Source organism: Pogona vitticeps, chromosome 2 (genome assembly GCF_051106095.1).
Source record: "Pogona vitticeps strain Pit_001003342236 chromosome 2, PviZW2.1, whole genome shotgun sequence".
NCBI lineage: Eukaryota > Metazoa > Chordata > Lepidosauria > Squamata > Agamidae > Pogona > Pogona vitticeps.
In genome coordinates, this window is record NC_135784.1 from 296,026,742 (window position 1) to 296,045,019 (window position 18,278).

The 18,278-nt window shown below is 40.5% G+C and overlaps 1 protein-coding gene across 1 annotated transcript in view; it reads left to right on the forward strand.

The window, feature by feature from the left end:
* The window catches only part of LMAN1 (lectin, mannose binding 1), a 32,340-nt gene extending 14,267 nt beyond the window's left edge, over positions 1-18,073 (forward strand). The window contains exons 4-13 of the mRNA XM_020804891.3: positions 331-392; positions 2,134-2,233; positions 3,878-4,001; positions 6,768-6,826; positions 8,716-8,848; positions 9,737-9,930; positions 10,044-10,114; positions 13,511-13,664; positions 14,736-14,857; positions 16,147-18,073. Coding sequence (XP_020660550.2) covers positions 331-392; positions 2,134-2,233; positions 3,878-4,001; positions 6,768-6,826; positions 8,716-8,848; positions 9,737-9,930; positions 10,044-10,114; positions 13,511-13,664; positions 14,736-14,857; positions 16,147-16,183 — 1,056 coding nt within the window. The 3' untranslated portion in view covers positions 16,184-18,073. The remainder of the gene's footprint in view (positions 1-330; positions 393-2,133; positions 2,234-3,877; positions 4,002-6,767; positions 6,827-8,715; positions 8,849-9,736; positions 9,931-10,043; positions 10,115-13,510; positions 13,665-14,735; positions 14,858-16,146) is intronic.
* The last annotated feature ends 205 nt before the right edge of the window (positions 18,074-18,278 follow it).

Consider the following 18,278-nt stretch of genomic DNA (forward strand, 5'->3'; position numbering starts at 1 on the left):
TTGAAATCTGCAGCTGTGTGTTAAGCTTTATTATGCTGTTTACATCTTTCAATGATGCCTTTCACTGTTAACTTATGTAAGGCTTCCAGCTGGCACTGTGTATTTTCTGATAAGGGAAGGACTATACGGAGTCTTCACTAGTGTGTTTAATTACAGTTAACACATGATTTTTGAAGTTTAAGCATTTTTTAAAGTCATTCATTTTACTTGGGCAGATTTCTGGTCATTATTGGAAAAAGAAGAATATTTTAAAATAAAAGAATTCTACTTTAAAATGTTCATTTTAAAAGTCTGAGCTTATTTTTATTTTAAATTCCATTTCCTCCCTAGAAAAATAACCCAGCAGTGATTATTGTGGGAAACAATGGCAAGCTCCATTATGACCACCAAAAGTAAGTGATATATACATTATGATCATTGTTCTTCATTTGCAGGAAATTATTTCAAATTAGGATGTAGTGAGATCAGGTAGCATAATTTATGCTATATAAGGCTGATGACATCATCAGCCACTAAAGTTTTTTGAAAATAAAAAATGTCCAATTATGCCCCCCCCTTGAAGGTCCCAATGTATCTTTGGTATGTCTTTTGTCATGGGGAGGCTGCTTGGGCCTGTGGGGTAGGAGTTTTTAATTTCCAAAAGTTGATACTGCTGGGATGATTCTGCCACCAGCGGAGATTTTCAGAAATAAAAGGCTTCCCTCCTATCCCACAACCCCCAACAGCTTCCCTATGGCGAAAGGGATCCCAACCGGGCCTCAGAACGAGGGCAGGACTGGAAAGAGAAATGTTTAATTTCCAAAAACCACAATGGCTGCTTACATCATTAACTTTACATGGTGTAAGTTACACTATTGGATTTCAGCCAGGGATTTTAAACAACATCTTAAAAGTGCTGTTTGCTTTTATATATGTTTTAAATGTTTGTCCTACCCAGCACTGGAGGGTTGGAGCGTGTTACAAAGGGATGGAGATGCTTTTCTCTAGAGACCAGCAGGGATCGGTGGTGCAGGAACTAGGGATGTGCACAATTCGGAATGAGAGCCTTCAGAATTGGAATTGCAAAAATTTGGAATTTGGGGTTATCCAGATATCCATGAGAGCCGATATGAATACTATATAGTCATTAAAAAAGCACAAGCAGGCAAATCCTTTTTAAAGAATTTCCCTGTGTCTTCTCACACATACCCAGTGATTATGCCAAACAAAAAGAGTTCTCACCAACAGTGCCTAGGTAACAGGAAATTACTGCAGTGGGCGTTCTGATTGAACTCTGGACAGTGGGAATGTTAGCAAGAAATACCAGCAGCATTGGGGGAGCAGAGAACAGGGTGCATTGCGGACTGGGCAAATACCCTGGGCAGCACTGGCAGGCAGATTGGAGCAGCAGATAGCCTATGGAGGGTACGAACTCTGCCAGCAGCATGGGGCACAGCACAGTTGAGTGAGTGAGCAGTCTTGGACTGGCAGTTGGAAGAATGAGAAAAGCAGGAGGGTCAGCAGACTGAAGGATGACATAACCCTGTGAACAGAGTGTGCCCTTCTCTCTTACTTAGAGGGGACTTCAGGGAAACCCAACAGTGCTAGATTGACCTTAAGGAAAATAAGTTTTTCTACAGATCCAAGTTGCAGACATGAGCAGTGTGAACTGACAATGTCCCCTACCTGCAAGAACATTCTCATGGGGCACATGAGTTGATGGGCAAGACAGCAGTCCCACTGCCTTGGCCAGACTTACCCAAACGGATTGCTTCTCAGCCTGGTTATGGCCCCTGTGCTATTGACTTCCTCACATGTGTACTAAGGAATCTGTTGATTCCCAAATAATAGTTTGAAAAACTCTGCTCTAATGTTCCATATGCACTGGTGGCAGCCAGTGTCTAACAATAACCATGTTTCCTCTTAATGTGGTCTTTAAACTCATTTAAAAACTTAGCTAAGAAAATCCTTTTTTGTGGATGTGATCTGTTTTAATAATAATGGAGTTAAGTATTTCCTTTCTGGAATAAATTGATTGAACTTTGATTCTACTTACAGGGTGCGTGTTTCTGTTTTCCAAACTTTTTAGTATTATATTCTGTTCTATTTTTTGCATTTTAAGTTTGTGTTCATTATATGTTCTCTATCATAAAGTGATGGCTCCACACAGGCACTGGCATCATGTCAAAGAGATTTTCGGAACAAACCTTATCCAGTGCGAGCAAAGATCACATACTACCAAAGGACACTTACTGTGAGTCCTCCCAGTTCTTACTATAGTTTTGTGTGTTCATTCAGTGCTAGAATGTCTTACTTATGTACTTATGGTCCCAAAAGTTGTCAAAAATACTAGATTTGAAAGTGGTATACCCAGTATGGTAGGAAGGTAATGGCATTCCGTGTGTAGTCACGCTGGCCACGTGACCATGGAAACGGTCTTCGGACAAACGCTGGCTCTGCGGCTTGGAGACGGGGATGAGCACCGCACCCTAGAGTCGGACATAACTGGGCTAAATGTCCAGTACAAGGTGTGGTGATGCTCAAGGGATCATGCAACTTTCTCCAACATATTCTTTTTGTGCGGTCAGATGATGATCTATTTGGTTTGGCCTGTCAAGTCTTGCAAATTTTCATTGTGTGTCACTTGAAGATTGTAAAGTGCCCCGAGAAACAGTTTAGAGAGGTCTTTTTCATTTATCTTGCCTTTAGGTTTAAGACAGAGATTTTGAGCCACTGGTGCAGTTTTTATCTTGACGTAACATATATTAGATCAGTGATTCCCAGCCTGGGGTACTTGTACCCCCAGGGATATGAACCAGAACCTTTAGGGGTTACACAAAAAATTGAATAATGGTGAAAAAAGGCACATACATCAACAGTGTAAGATAAGATACAAGTCCAAAGTTGAACAATTAATTGAACCTTAGGATGAGAGGCAGAGGGGGTTTTCTACATTATTTAATCTTGAGAAAAGCCCAGTTCCTTCTCTTTGTTATTTTGGTGAGTGGTGGGGAGTCCCTCCCTAAACAATGTGTTGAAGTGCATGTGCTTGGCAGCCCATCCCTCACAAACTCAGATTTCACTCTCCTCCACTTTGTGAACATCTGAGTGCTGTCACGTACAGTATCAGTGTATACATATATGCAGGCATCTGAGTTAGTCCTGTCAGCAATTTTCAGTGACTGAGTTTTCTAGGTCTTCTCCAATGTATTTACTTGAATTCATTGTATCTTTTGAGTTTCAAATATATATGCCCTGTCTGTTCACTGTATTATTCCATTGCTTTTTAATCCTATAATTGGGCTATTTATTTACAGTTAGGGCATATACATTTGAAATAACAGCAACCATGTTAGTTACAAACATTTTGCTAATATGAATGATGCAATTTATGGAAATTGGCTTACAAGGGGTATGCAAGTGAAAAAAGTTTGGGAACCACTGTATTAGACGATGCCCCATCAATGAAAGAGCTGTTGCTTTCAATTAGAGCTTTGCCATTAAGCATATGTTAGGGTGTGGGGAAATGCCAGTTTTCCTTTAGTGTCAGAACTGAGGTTTTGTGTAATTAAAAATGGCATATCCCTTGATCAGTGGTCATTGGAGAGGTCCTGAGTGTACAGTTCTCTGCAAGTCACGTTCATCTAGCACAGCATTCCCCAGTACAGTGCCCCCCAGATACACTGGATTTTGACTCAAAACACTGAAGTTCTAGTACAATATATGATAGGCAGTACGTTGGGGGGTGGCTATGGCATTTGCTTAAATGCTGTGCAGTGACTAGGCTGGGAGACCCCCTTGGAACATCACTGCCATTTTGAATACGAATGAATGAGCTAAGTAGTCAGTTGGCCTCACTTTGTATAAGGAGCATCATATCTTTACAATCTCTTGGTAGGTATTGATAAACAATGGCTTTACTCCAGACAAAGAAGACTATGAATTTTGTGCCAAAGTAGAAAACATGGTTCTACCATCTCATGGGTACTTTGGGATCTCTGCAGCAACTGGTGGTCTTGCAGGTGAGTTTACTTGTCAAGACATACCTTACCTTTCCTTTTTTTAAAAACAAGTGATATTTCTCCATGGAGTAAATTAATGTTTGCTAAAATGTGAAATGCCTGTTGGCTTAAAAAAGGGTAAAGTAGGTAGCTACTGTGGCTGGCACAAACTAGATGATAATACTTTTGGAAGGAATTCAATGGACAGGATTTACAGGTTCAAATTGTTGTCTTGACTGTTTTCCTTCCAGTTGAGTGATTGTGATTGTTGGCATTTATTTAGCCTGTTGTGAGAGCTTCTCTTTAAGAATGCAGGGGACAGAACCAATAGCATCAGCATAGGGGAGTGCTGGTCTTAATGTATGGAGTCATACTATCTGGTGCTCTAAGATTCTTTTTAAGCTAGTTACTGCCAAAAGCATCCCATTTGTTTATGTCAAAATGCAAAGGGTAGGTATCCCCAGAGGGCTGGGTGTTTCTAATACTATTTTCCACTTTTCCTTTCCTAATCATGATGCAAACTGCTCTTGTTTTAGAATCAGCCTGCCTTGTTTGAGGTGCGGGGGTGGAGGTGGGCTGGCTAGTTGAGGAAATCCAAATCCAAAACTCTGTTGGGCATGGGGAACTACTTGTGCTTTGGAACTGAGCCATGGCACTTATTATTCCAGTGGCTCTGCTGGTTAGAAGCTACAGAAATTCATAGTAAACACCATGGCTGGTATCTGAAGCGCAATGAGTTCTGCTTTGGGCTCACACTTGCTTTAAAATGTGCACTGAACCCCTTGTAGCAGATTGTAAACACGTAGACGGGATCTTGGTTACTACTGTATAGCATCTCACAAATCTGGATGTGTCCTGTATCAATCCATTCAGGTATAAAGAGCTTCATGGCTTCTTAAAGACTAACAGGTTGTATTTGACACAGGCGTTCATACACTACATCCCATTTTATCAGATGGAGTAAGCTGGCAGTCCATAATGTTTATACCAAATAAAAATTTTTATTCTTTAACGAGCTTCAAGGGTGTTTGTTTTTGCTGCAACAAACTGACACAGCCACCTTCCTGGAAGCACAGAAAATGTTATCATATTCAACATTTTGGCCTCCTTTGCCTAATGTGACATTTTGCTGAATCAGTTTATGCATTGGCTTTTATTTTTTTTAAAAAAAAATTTAATCTTTTTACGAAAGGTAACATATATAGTGTAAATGTGAAATATTCTGATCCCCTTGTAGTCTGTCATCAGAGATTTAGGATTTGTGTTCTGTCACATGATTTCACGTAACTGGGCTCCCCCCCCCATATTTGAACAACAGGAACACTGCAATTAAAATAATTTTGTCTAATCCATATGGACGAAATATTCAAGCACACCACAGTAACATAGGATGTACACAAGGAAGCAGCTTGAATGATGGATGCATGGTGTGTTTGTGGAGAGATCCTCACTTTGAATTAAATGTTTCAATGGCATGAAAATGATAGTTGATGTAATACTTCCCTTTTGCTTTCAGAATGGATTTTTTAGAAAGCTACTAGTTGCCATTATTCATGTAGGACTCACTTGTAGGCGACACAGATCAGTATATAAATTATCTTTTTTTCTCATTGTTAGCTGTCCTGAATGGTGTGGAAGCACCAAAAAGGCAGGGTGCAATTTCTTTCATAAAATATTACATTATTTGGGCCAATGAACAAGTATTGCCGTTCATTTCTGAAGGAAAAAAAGTATTGGCTTTTTTCCATAGGTGGTTTGGTCATGGTCATTTTTGAATTTATAAATCTCAGTGAATTTTTAAAGTGGAATGTGTTTTTGAACTTAGTGTATGTACTTGCACCAAAGTGGTGGATGACACTGAGCAACCTGAATATATATATACAGTGGTGCCCCGCATAGCGACGTTAATCCGTTCCAGGATTAACGTCACTATCCGGAAACATCGCTAAACGGAGGAAGAGGAGGAGGTGGAGCGGGAGAAGGGGAGCCAGGCGCCCAGCACTTTCCCTTTGCCCGCCGCCTCTGCGGCATGGATCCCGGCGGCGGGGGCAGGATGGGAGGGATCCGGATGCTTTTCAGGCATCCCGGGCTTGGATCCGCGCCACGCCCGGCTACCCCAGCCATGGTCAGACTCCCGGGAGTCCAACCATGGCTGGGATAGCTGGGCGCGGGGCGGCTCCGGGCATCTGGATCCCTCCCACCCTGCCTCCGCTGCGGCCAGTCTCCCCCGCCGCTCAGCTGGGGGAAAATGCCAGTGGTGGCCTTGGAAGGACCCTTCCGAAGGGTCCTTCCGAGGCCACCGCAGGCATTCCCCTTCGGAGGGGGCATTTTCCCCGAGCTGAGCAGGAGCCCCGCCGCTCAGCTGGGGAAAATGTCAGCATTGGACGGCGGCCTCGGAAGGACCCCGAAGCCACTGACGACATTTGCCTTCCAAGCTCTCAAAGGACTCCCCTCCGACATTGGAGAAAGTCCTTTGAGAGCTCGGAAGGCTCTCAGCGGCGGTGGGGGCAGGGTAGGGTGGATCCAGATGGCTTCCAGGCAAAGCACTGGAAGCCATTCGAACCCCCCACCCCCACCCTGCTGCCGCCGCTTGAAGCCACCCCACGCCGCCTAACCCAGCCATGGTCGGACTCCCGACCATATAAATGTAGTAATGCCAGCATCAACTGAAGGTGAGTTCTTGGCAGTTCTGCCACATGACCACCAACCACATGTACTGGTGCCTCTCTTTCTTTATGGATATTAAATAATGAATAACATAATATGGTTGGTTTTTTTCCCCTCCAGATGACCACGATGTCTTGTCTTTCCTGACATTCCAGTTGACAGAGCCAGGCAAAGAAGCGGTAGGCATCCCTTTAAACAATGACAGTTCCTTTGGGCCATGCATGCACATGGGAAGAAAGACTTTTTTCTCTTCACTTTAGCATTAGATCCTACAGTGATGCCTTGCAAGACGAATGCCTTGCGCAACGAAAAACTCGCAAGACGAAAGCGTTTTGTGATTTTTTTGTGACTTGCAAGACAATTTTTTCTATAGCCGTTCTTCGCAAGATGAATTTTTCGCAATATGAAACGACTCGTGGAACGAATTATTTTCGTCTTGTGAGGCATCACTGTGTTTCAGTTTCATTGTGTAGACAGATCCGTCACTGGCCTTCCCAGTGACATCTCCCATAGCTCTTTACAGCTGGCCATGCTGGTTTGTGCTTTGAGAGTTCTCAACTCACCTGAACAGCACAAGTTTTCCTATTTCTGGTTTAGATAGAATTTCCATGTAAGGAAACCTGTTCTGAAGTGAAATGGGATTCTCCTTTCACTGAACTTTATTTATCTATATATACATAAGTTCCAAATTTTACTGTTAATAATTCTGAGTCTTTGGGTAACATGTTTTAGCTGAGAGGTCAGCAGTTACATATCGATTCTTTATGGAAGACTTGGGTAGATGCCATCACATTCTAAAATTAAATCTGAAATTTAAAGTCCCTAATTTTTAGCTGTTTATGACTGACAACAGGATTTGTTTTGGTCGTAAACATCTCCAGGAATTGTCAAACCTTGTGAATTATTACTGATTGACTATCAGTATTCCAGACCTTTTGCATTTCCATTACATTTCATGTTCTGTTTTCCTACCACTAAGTAAATGTCTGTCTACTGAGTGACTCTGCAGTGTATTTGAAGAACTGTGCTGCAGTCCTTAAAAACTTTAGCAGATAAAACTGGTCTTAAAGTTGCCACTGAATTATTTGTTATTTTCCTGCAACAGACTGAAACAACTACTCCCTTGAAAACATAATTAAATGATGGCCATAGTGGATATCTTCTGTTGCTTTAGTGTGTTTACAGACTGGTGATTAATCAGTGCTTGAGTCTTGACATGAGAGGACAGATCAGGGAAAAGTGGCTGCCAAGAAGGACTTGGTCATGTGAACATGGACCGACTACAGCCCTATCCAAGTGTGAAATCCTGACCCAGTTACAGTCACATGAGAGAAAGAGCAGGTTAATATTTACTGGCCTGATTTCTGCTGTTCGTTTCCCACTTCTGATCCTGCTGTGCTTCATGCATTGGAGGAGACATGTTAAAGGAGAGCCAATTCTGTGTGATCAAGTTCCCTGCAGAATCCAGAGCAGGGATGCCAAAAATGCAGTCCTCATTTCTCCATTTTCTCTATGACGAACAGCATGTCCATACTGCTAACCATGTATAACAAACTGTTAAGTCACCTTTGTCTGTATTGCAGGCATACTTAATAATTCTTATAATTCATGACCTGAACACAGAGGAATTCACCACATCAATGTAGCAAACCTTTAGACTACACAAAAGAACTAAACCAAGAGAGGGCAACTTGTAGCCCTTCACATGCTTTTGGACTGCATCATCTTTAGCCCTAGTCAGACTAACCTACAATGGGAGTTGGAATCCAGCAATATCTGTTGAGCCCCATGTTCCTCATCCTCAATTTAGAATATGGAATGGATAGGTTTCAGACTGTGTCTGTTGAACAAGCTTTGCACCTTATACCTTCCCCCAACATGTTGTTTGCAATAGGGAGGGCTGCCAGGTGTGGAGCATAATTATCTATGTGTGCCCTGCTCTCCCTTCTGATAATAGTTAGAGACACCTGAATAAGAATAGCCCCAAGTTCACACATATTAAAAATGCATGCCATAACCTTCTAAGGATGACCTTTTCAATAATTTTCTCTTTCAAATGGTTTTAAAGCCTGCCCCCGATGCAGAAATTCCTGAACAGGACAAAGAGAAGTATCAAGAAGAGTTTGAGCATTTCCGACAAGAGCTGGACAAAAAGAAGGAGGAGTTTCAGAAGGAGCATCCTGATGTACAAGGGCAACCCAGTAAGTGGCCAAGTTATGGAAATGATGAGGGATGGGTCATGACACAATTAATGTGCTTGCTTTCCTAATATTGTTTTAATTAGATTCTTTACTAAAGAAACAGGATTCTTGTCTGTACTGCGTTTATGAGAAATTGCTATAGCTCCAGAGTTACCATATGTGAAGTCTTATGGAATTTGGAGAGGTGTCCAGTAAACACTTCTTTAATTTCCGGTATATCAAAAAGTTAATGTACATCCACCATATGAACTCCAGCTGTGGTTGATCTTATTCTTCTGGAGTGCTTTATTCCTGCTTGCTATATAGCCCAATGTATATAATGCCCTGGTAATGATAGTGAATCCAGCATTAAATGATTGGAAGGCTGTTCGTTGCCTACAATTAGAAAATATATTATCCGATGCTCACCGCGTTGTCTCCTAAAATAGAAAATATTATTTGTAGGTAAGAGGACAAAAAACTTGTATGTGCAGTTATTAAGAATTAAGAGTCATAATAAAATTGGCAGCAGAAATCTCAGCTTTGAACTTGAGTGCCTAAATCTTTTTCATAGGATGCAGTCTTATACCTCAGATTTCTTTTTGAGCAGAGACATTTATGATTTCATTGTTTGTTGCTCAGGCACACATAGATAGTTATTTCTTTGCCAGTTTTATACTTTGTAATTGCGAACAATTTGCTTTCAAATTACTCTTCAGGATGTAATGATTCAACAGCTCTAGAGATAAATGCTTTTTTTTTTTGTAAAACAAAGTTGTCTGAAATTGGGCTTAGTTTCCTTCACCAGTACCCAGTTAAGGCACGTTGATAACCCTATTGGTGAAATGTCAGCGCTTAACTGCTTGAGAGTATATTGCTATCATATTGTTTTTTATTTCTATTTTAAAGCCGAAGATCTCTTTGAGACAGTGGGTGATCGTGAGCTGAGGCAAATTTTCGAAGGCCAGAACCGAATTCATCTGGAAATAAAACAACTCAACAGGCAGTTGGACATGATTCTGGATGAGCAGAGGAGATACGTCTCTGCATTGACAGAAGAGATTTCCAAAAGAGGAGGTGGTGTCGCTGGCCAGCAAGGACAGGTGGAAAATGCTTCTTTGGCTTGCCTATTCCGTTGTCCCGATTTTTTACTTTGCTGTGCTTCATTCATACTATTAACTATGCTGTTAATTTTCCGTTTTTCTTTTTGCTTAAGGTCTCCCAGCAAGGAATGGACACTTTTGTGAAAACACAAGAGGAGGTCCTAAGACAAGTCAGTGAAATGAAGTAAGAGCATGTGACAGGGGACAAATATTAGCTTAGCTTTTGTTTGATTCAGGTTTTATGTTCTCTAGATCAGATAAACAACTGCTGTTTTAGGTATGAACTCCATAGATAATCAAAATATCTCTGAATTAAAATAGGGAATTTCTACATAGTAACACACATTTCATTATTCCTTGAGCAGTTGTAAGAAGTCTTTCAGGTCTTGTTACCCTTTGCATGTTGTTAGAGGGCTTACCTTCGAACCCTTATTTGTCATGTTCAAACAATAAATAAAAATCTGTTTATAGGTTTCCAGGGCTGCTCTTAATGCCATCAGAAATTTGTTTCATTCGAGATGAAAAGCAGCATATGTTTGGATGCGCAGAGGTCAAGTAAATTCTTTGGGATGCATTAGAAAAGGGAGCCTGGTTTGGAAACTTCAAGACCAACAGTCTTGGCGGCAGAATCGTACATTATGGCGAGATGAGTCTTGTCAGTGCTGGAGAAGATTTAGGGACAATAGTTAAGATGAGGATCTGAATGAGTTCTGATCAGTTTCCTGAAGAAAGGATAATACTAGAGCTGCTATTCCTTGGAATCTGTTTGCAAAGATTCCAGACAGTTTAGCCAGAAAGCTGGCACTTAACACCTTCCTCCCAGAAGGACCTAGTTGTGGGTGCATCTTCCTGGAGACACAATGAGCATGTTTCTGAGCAACTTGTTCCTAACTGCTGCGTTGGCTGATGCTACTTACGAGGAAGGACTTGGGAACAGAATGCTTGTGGATTTTCTATGTTGCCCCTGTACTCATTTTGTGGAGCTGGTGTTGGTGGGGTTAATCCCCGTAAATACGTTGTAAGAAATTTTCTTGGAATCTTCTGTGCAACTGTTCTGAACCATGAGGTTTACCAATATTAATACTTCGGGGACATATCCTTCAGTGCATCTAAGTAGGTCAGCTTTTATAGAATAAAGATTATGGAATGTACTTGTGTTTTCAGCCATGTTCTTCAGAAACAGCTTTCATTTTAATATTCTTGACAAATCTTTATTCTGGAGAAGTAAATTAGATTTCCTTGTTAACATTGGAAGCCTGCCCTTTTAGTGACTACTTATTAAGAAAGCTTTTGCATAACATCATCTTAATATTTCCAGTTTGAGATTAAAGAATGTCTTGTAGTAGATAGAAAAACAAAAACAAATGAACATCCCTCTGTCTTTTGGGTTAGCCCTACAGGGAAGAGACTATCCACACAATTTTTTTCATGTCAAGATCCATTTGTTTCCTAATCGCTTTATTAGAAAGAACTTCTGGCTTACGCAGACAATGGGAGAGGCTGGTCTGTTTTGCTTTGCAACAGAGCATTATTGAGTCCAAGTACCCCACATCAACTATCTACTGGGATACTTGATATATATTAAACTTGCATTTCCCATACCTTTATCCTAAGTGATTATATTACAAAGAACTGATCTCTGTAGTTGACAAGTAAATAAGTTACAGTATTAGATGTTTTCTTAAAATCTATTCTTACGTTTTGGTGTTCCCTGTAAACGAGTAACAAACAACATTTTTTCTGAACTGTATAATCTGACCAACCCTCCTCTCTCCCCACATCTTTCGAATAGTGGTGTCAAATGGGGTTAAAATTAAAATGATTTTTGACCAGTATCAAGCAATGATGTTAGTTTCTCGATAGTTTTTGATATTTCATCTCTGATACTAAGATCCTCAGTTTGGTCTGCTACACTGAAACTTCACCTAGAAGGTGGTTCTGAGCACTAGGAAAGTTTCATTTTAGTGTGTATTTGTATAATGATAACACAATGTCTATATCTGTTTATCAAAGTCTCGATTCATGTTCTGCAAATTGAAAATCTCAAGGTTGTCTAGAAATGTTCTGTCTTCGCTGATAGATACTTCAGTGTAGATCAATATTTAAAGTTTATTTTGGTGTTTGTAGGAAAGCAGTGATTGAACGCATTTTGATTATTTGATTCTGCTGGATTTGTGATTATTATGTGGCTGAATAAAGAGCTTTACTAAAGACTAGAACAAGACACCAAACAAAGAGTTGTACTTAAATCTCCTTTGTCCAAGGAAATGTAAAGTCTAAGGTAAATTAATAGGGCAAATTCGGGACGTAGACTTTGATTATTCTGTTAACGGCGAAAGAGATTATAATTTTATGAAGATATTTAGCTGTAGACACTAATCCTCTTTGCAACTGGGAAGAGGCACAACAGGAGAAACTTCTAAGAACATATTGATTAAGGGTTCTGCCTGTCTCCCTTATCCAATCAGTGGAGATGTCTAATATCACCAGTTACAGTATCTGCACTTTTTATAGCTTTAATTTTCTTTTCTGTAAGAAGAAGGGAATTTATGCCAAGATAATTCTCTGTGTTATACTAATGCATGTCGTGTAAAATGTAATCATGGGCCACAGCTCTTAAGTCTTTTCCTTATCCTTAAAGCATCAAATGTTTTTGCTGCTGCTGCTGTTGTCTTGAAACAGATTTTAGCTTCGATTGGTTTATGACATTATTTAAAGCCTTTGGATTCAAATAAAGTCAGTTGAGTCCTCTGCAGAATCTTTTAAGGAGTAGAAATTTGTACTTAGAGGAATTAAGGTTGCAGTCATATACTCACTTGGTGGAACTTAATCCTATTTATGATTTATCAGAATTTATTTCATAAAATGATTTCAAAAAAGCTAAAAATTTATCAAGTCAGATTGGGCAGATTTGGGATATTGGGGAAATGAAGCCTTCACGCACCCCAAGGTATGGTTAATTTTAGGATCTGTTTTTTAGAATTATATGGATACAGCTAGAGCAGTGCTGCCCCACTTGCAGATGTGTTGACAGTGATTATATGAGAGACATTGTCTATTGCTGGGCAGCCTGAGGGCCTTCTCCATTGTTATGATGTGGACAAGTGTTCGGCCAGCTCTCCAGCAGAACAAATGTGCAACGGTACCTTTTTGCTTGTTCTCCCGATGTAGAAACATATTCCTGTGATACCCTCATAAAACTGTTTAGCTAAAGGGTATCTTTGTTCTGCATCTACACCAGTTGTGATCATTGCAGATCTCCCTCTCAGTTGCATATGCTGTTTGCTGAATATATGAGAATGAACATCTCTGATGCTTATGGAAGCAAATGTGCCAGAGTGTTTGTTGCTATTACTCTGGGGTAGGAGCCCTTTGCCTGTGTCTCGGCCCATCTTTTTTTAATCCTCCTGGCCTTTGAAGTAGTGAGTGAGGAGAACCTTGCAGTTGTAGGGAAGGGTGGGGGAGCTTTTAAAAAACAACAACCTTGACATAAAGAGGTGTGCTACAAGAAAAACTTTCATTTGAGACACTCAAGAATTGTCACCACTGAGACAGGGTGTTTTTCCCCCCCTTTTTCCAGAAATGCCATGGGAGAAACATTAAGGCAGGTTAGCGGTCTGCAGCATGCTGGTTCTGTTGGTGGAGTTTATGAAACGACTCAACACTTCAATGACATCAAAGAGCACCTCCACGTCGTAAAGAGGGACATTGAGCATCTAGTGCAGAGGAACATGGTACGGTGGGCAAACATTTCATTTCAGTGGGTCCACAGATCTGAGATTTCAAAAATGAATGGCAACACTACTGAGCAACAAACATCCATCGTTCAATATCTTTAGGCTAGAGTTGGGAGTCAAGGTGATGGGCCCCTTGTTGTGTTGTGTACCTCTCTAGGAAATATGCGCCCAGGAATGCTTGATTCCATGAGCCACACCCACACCATTGTCCCCTTCTTCTTTTGTTTGCCCTTTCTCTGTGACCCAGAGTGGGCAACAAGTGGTAGGGTACAGGAGGGCCATCTGTCACCATCTGTTAATCCCCCAGTTGGCCCGGGAAGATGATAGTGAGGAGAAACAACATTGTTTGGCAACAGTAGCTGTGGGGCTAGTGTAGGGTTGTGGGAGGGGGGAATGTCTTGCCAAGGAACCTCCAAACGGAGTAAGTGTGTGTTGTGGTAGTGTTCCAATTTTCCCTCTCCTTGTTTGTAGAGCTGCTTTCCTCTTGTTCCTCCTTTATGTATTTCACTCTAAAAATTGCAAATTTTAATACAGTGGTGCCTCGCTTAGCGACATTAATCCGTTCTGCAAAAATCACTGCAGAAGGAAAACGTCGCTAAGCGATATAAAAAAGCCCATAGAAACGCCTTACAATGCGATTAATGCGTTCCTATGAGCTTAAAACTCACCTTTAAGCGAAGATCCTCCATAGCGCCGCCATTTTCGGTGCCTCTAAAGCGAGGAATCCATCCCTAAACACAGCGGGCAGCCATTTTGTTTATCCAGTGGCCATTTTGAAACCGCCAATCAGCTGTGCGAAAATGGGTGCTTTGTGATGATCACTTCCCTGCAATCATCGCAAAGCGAAAATAGCCCCTAGGGACCATCGCAAAGCAATCGCTTTTGCAATGGCAAAAAGTCCATCGCAAAGCGATCGCTTCGCTAAGCGGAGCGATCACTATGCGAGGCACCACTGTACTGTGTACCTACTGCTTGTTGCACAGGAGCAAAAAGAACCCTTCCTTTCGAAAGAAGTGCATATTGATTGTGTTTCTGCTGAATGTTAACTTCTGTTTTCTTCCTTTCCAGCCATCAAATGAAAAGCCCAAATGTCCAGAGTTGCCACCATTTCCATCCTGTTTATCTACGACACATTTCTTTATATTCGTAGCAGTCCAAACATTATTGTTCATTGGTTACATCATGTATAGGTAAGTGATCATGTGAGTATATTTTGCACATGGCAAAACAGAATTGAACCAGTGTCCAGAATCCTGTTATCTACATGTAAGCTTAATTGCGTAACTCACCATGGCAATTTGTATGTTAATTATGGAGGTGTCAGTCACATTACTAGACACGTGACTCTTGTGCAGTCAGGAGTGCATCTTTTAATATGACTGGCATATAGTTAGTTGGAGATATTTTGTTGCCGTGAGTTATACGGTTTGGCTTACATATGCCTAAATCACCAAGATTCTGTGGGGAAGCAAAAAACACCAATTGGTTCAACCGGTTGAAAAAGTGCCAGGGTTTTACCATCACAACTGATTTGCTCTGTTATTCATTTATTTATTTCATTTCTGTCTTTATTCTCCCCCCCCCCCAAAAAAGGATTTAATGTGGCTTAGAACAAAATATAATCAACACATAAAATGAATAATAGCATTATGTAAAAAAATTGAAGCACTATTTAAAGATGCACCAATGAAGAATAGAAAAGGCTGTTGTAGGAGAATGAAGGTGGCTCCTGCTCCCTCCTCTTTAACCCGTTCCGTTAAAAGCACCTTCTGCAGTGAGCGAGGTCAGGAGTTGAAGGCTCACATAAGTAAAAGGGTTTTTTGCCTATTGGTGGAAAAATAGCAGGGTTTTAAGTTGCACCTTTGTTGGTAGCCAAAATTTATTTCACTTTTTAGGACTGGAGCATCTTGGATGGTGCTTTGTGAGCTCTTTGAAGGAAGGGTGGGAGTAAAGGATGTAAAGGTAGCAGCAACCAATGTGCATGGAGTTGCTCAGATGTCCAGATCAGCTGTACAGGAAGACTGTGCTCACCCAGTTCTGAGATCAGAATAAAATGTGGAGGGGGCGGAATCATATCTCCTTAAGAGCCAGTGTGGTGTGTCGCAGATAAAGTAATGGACGTACACCCACAACAAAAACACACTGATCACCATGATCACCTATCTCGTGAAAAGGACAAAAGCTGATCTCACAGATATAGTCAACTCCCAAACAAACTGCACCAGAGCACAGAGTGCTACTCCTGTCCTCTGAAGATGCCAGACACAGAGACTGGCAAAACGTTAGGAAGAACAATCTTCAGAACATGGCCAAAGAGCCCGAAAAACCCACAACAACCAAAGGTTTCTTAGTCTGTAGGTGTGAAGGGTGTGGTCAGTGATTGTTTTGCACAGAGATTGGTTCTAAGTTTCAGCCCTAGTTTGGCCAGTCTTTGAACTCTAGATGTGAAGTTGCTAATCAATGTTTTGTTTGTTTGCAGGACTCAACAGGAAGCAGCGGCTAAGAAGTTCTTTTGATGGCCAGTATCGCACACTTGGTGTCCATACTGAGTGCAGAGCATTACATGAGTTGTGAATGAGGGAACTTTAGTGTTGAAAATGCTTCAACGTGTAATATTTTTGAGTTCTAACTGAGTACACTGAATTCTGGATTAAAATATTGTAAAATTCAAAATAATAACTGCTCTGTCCTTGAGATTCCCAGAGAAACTGGATTTAGGCCCCTTACTCAGCTACTGTACTGGGTACAGTGGTGACACAGGTCTTGCCCACAGAATATACTGCTGTCTGATTTTGAACAGTTGGAGTGGTTAGGAAGATTTGCTGTTAATATATTTTTTAGATATCTAATGGCAGAGTTCTTAAAATTGTATTGTTTTCGTGAAAGAAGTTGCAAAATCTTCACTTACATGGCGGACAATATTGAGAAGAGATATCATATAGCAAGTTTGCTGTCCAAAAATTGCAGGGGGCAAAAAAAACAGCAACGGCAGTCCAGAAATCTTTAGGAAAAGAGCTCCATTCTCACCCGTGGGTTTTTGGGGGTTTTTTGTGGAAGAAAAATCTACAGAAAATCGTAGTCCTTTCCAGCATGTTTTGGTATAGTTCTTTGTATTTTTGACACTGACCATACTTTAGTAAAAGTGTTTTTTAACCTCTCTTCAGCGAAGAGATCTTACCTTGCATGACTTCAAAATTCACCTGGCTTGGACATACCACCTGGTGGTGATCTGTGTTAAAAATATTCACTGAGCTTTGTTACAAACCATGCAGATGTTCTAGTGAACATTTCAGTTGTCTCCCGTGTATTAATGTATACATTAATCCAGGAGCATACTGTGACAGCATTTTCATAAATTCTCCCAATGTTAATCTTTTATGTTTACTAAGCCAGTATTCTGTATAAAAGCCCAGAAGTATTCTGCATCAAGCAGCCTTTACAATCTCGGGAAACAGAAAATACCAATATACTCTCCCTTGATTTCGTCCTGTGAACTGTCTCTCTTACTGCTGCCTTCAGTCATTACAGTTTTAATATCCAGGGAAATAGTGAATGATTTTGTCTCTTGATGTGCATAAATTAGAGTGAAGTTTTATTAGATCTCTCTAAACTGGCCGTTTATCACTGTAATGATTCCATATTTTGGATCCCCAGATATTGTTGGATTTTACCTCCCAGAGTCTCTCCATAGCCAGGTGGTGGTGAAGGATTTAGGGAGCTGTTGGCCAACCTTATTTGAGGATGCTGTTCCTCTGAAATGGCTGGACTACCACATTCAGTATTACTTACCTTGCATTGTCCAGAATAGCTTTGATGAACAGATCAAATCTATGCAAAAATAATAACCTGAATCTCAGATATAAGTTTTTTCGTCTTCTCTCCCCTCCACGGCATCAATAGCTAAAAGTTCTGAACTTTTAGATGGTAATATTTTTCATCGCATTTGTATCTACACCTGATCAAAAAATCCACTGTTCAAAATTAACAATCCGTATATCACAAATAAGGACAACTTAGCGAGCTGCAACATTTTAGCTAAAGAAAATCAAGCAAAAGGGCAATTTGCCCAGTCACACCAGCAATTTTTTTTTTTTACAGGTGCCTTGGGTAATTTTTTTAAGTGTTTCGAAAATGATGTGCTGCTCAAAACGGATTGTTAGTGTTGAACATTGGCCTTTGGTTTCCTCTGTCAACACCAAAGAAAGTGCCACGTCTATTGCGGAAATTTTTTTTTCAGTGCTTTTTATGCTGGAATAATTGATTATATTAGGATGTTTTTCCTTTTGGAATATACTTTGGGAAATGTGAATCCCTTTGTAGAATTTTTTTCTATATTTTGTTTCAACATGTGAGTCCTCCCAATTGCAATGCTTTCAATTTGAGAATTAAAATATTGAAGCAACCAATGGTATTGTTATGTTGTTTTCAGGTAGAATAAACACAAGCTTTGAAACATCCCAAAGACAGGAATTAATGCTAAAGCAGTTCTCTCCTGGAAGACTGCAGGATTTTGGTCTCACTAATGGAAGTGGAGAAGAGTTGAAATAAGTCTGTTTCAAAAAGCAGCTTTCAAATGTTGTCCCTTTTGAAGGAGGCAATTTGAGCAAAATG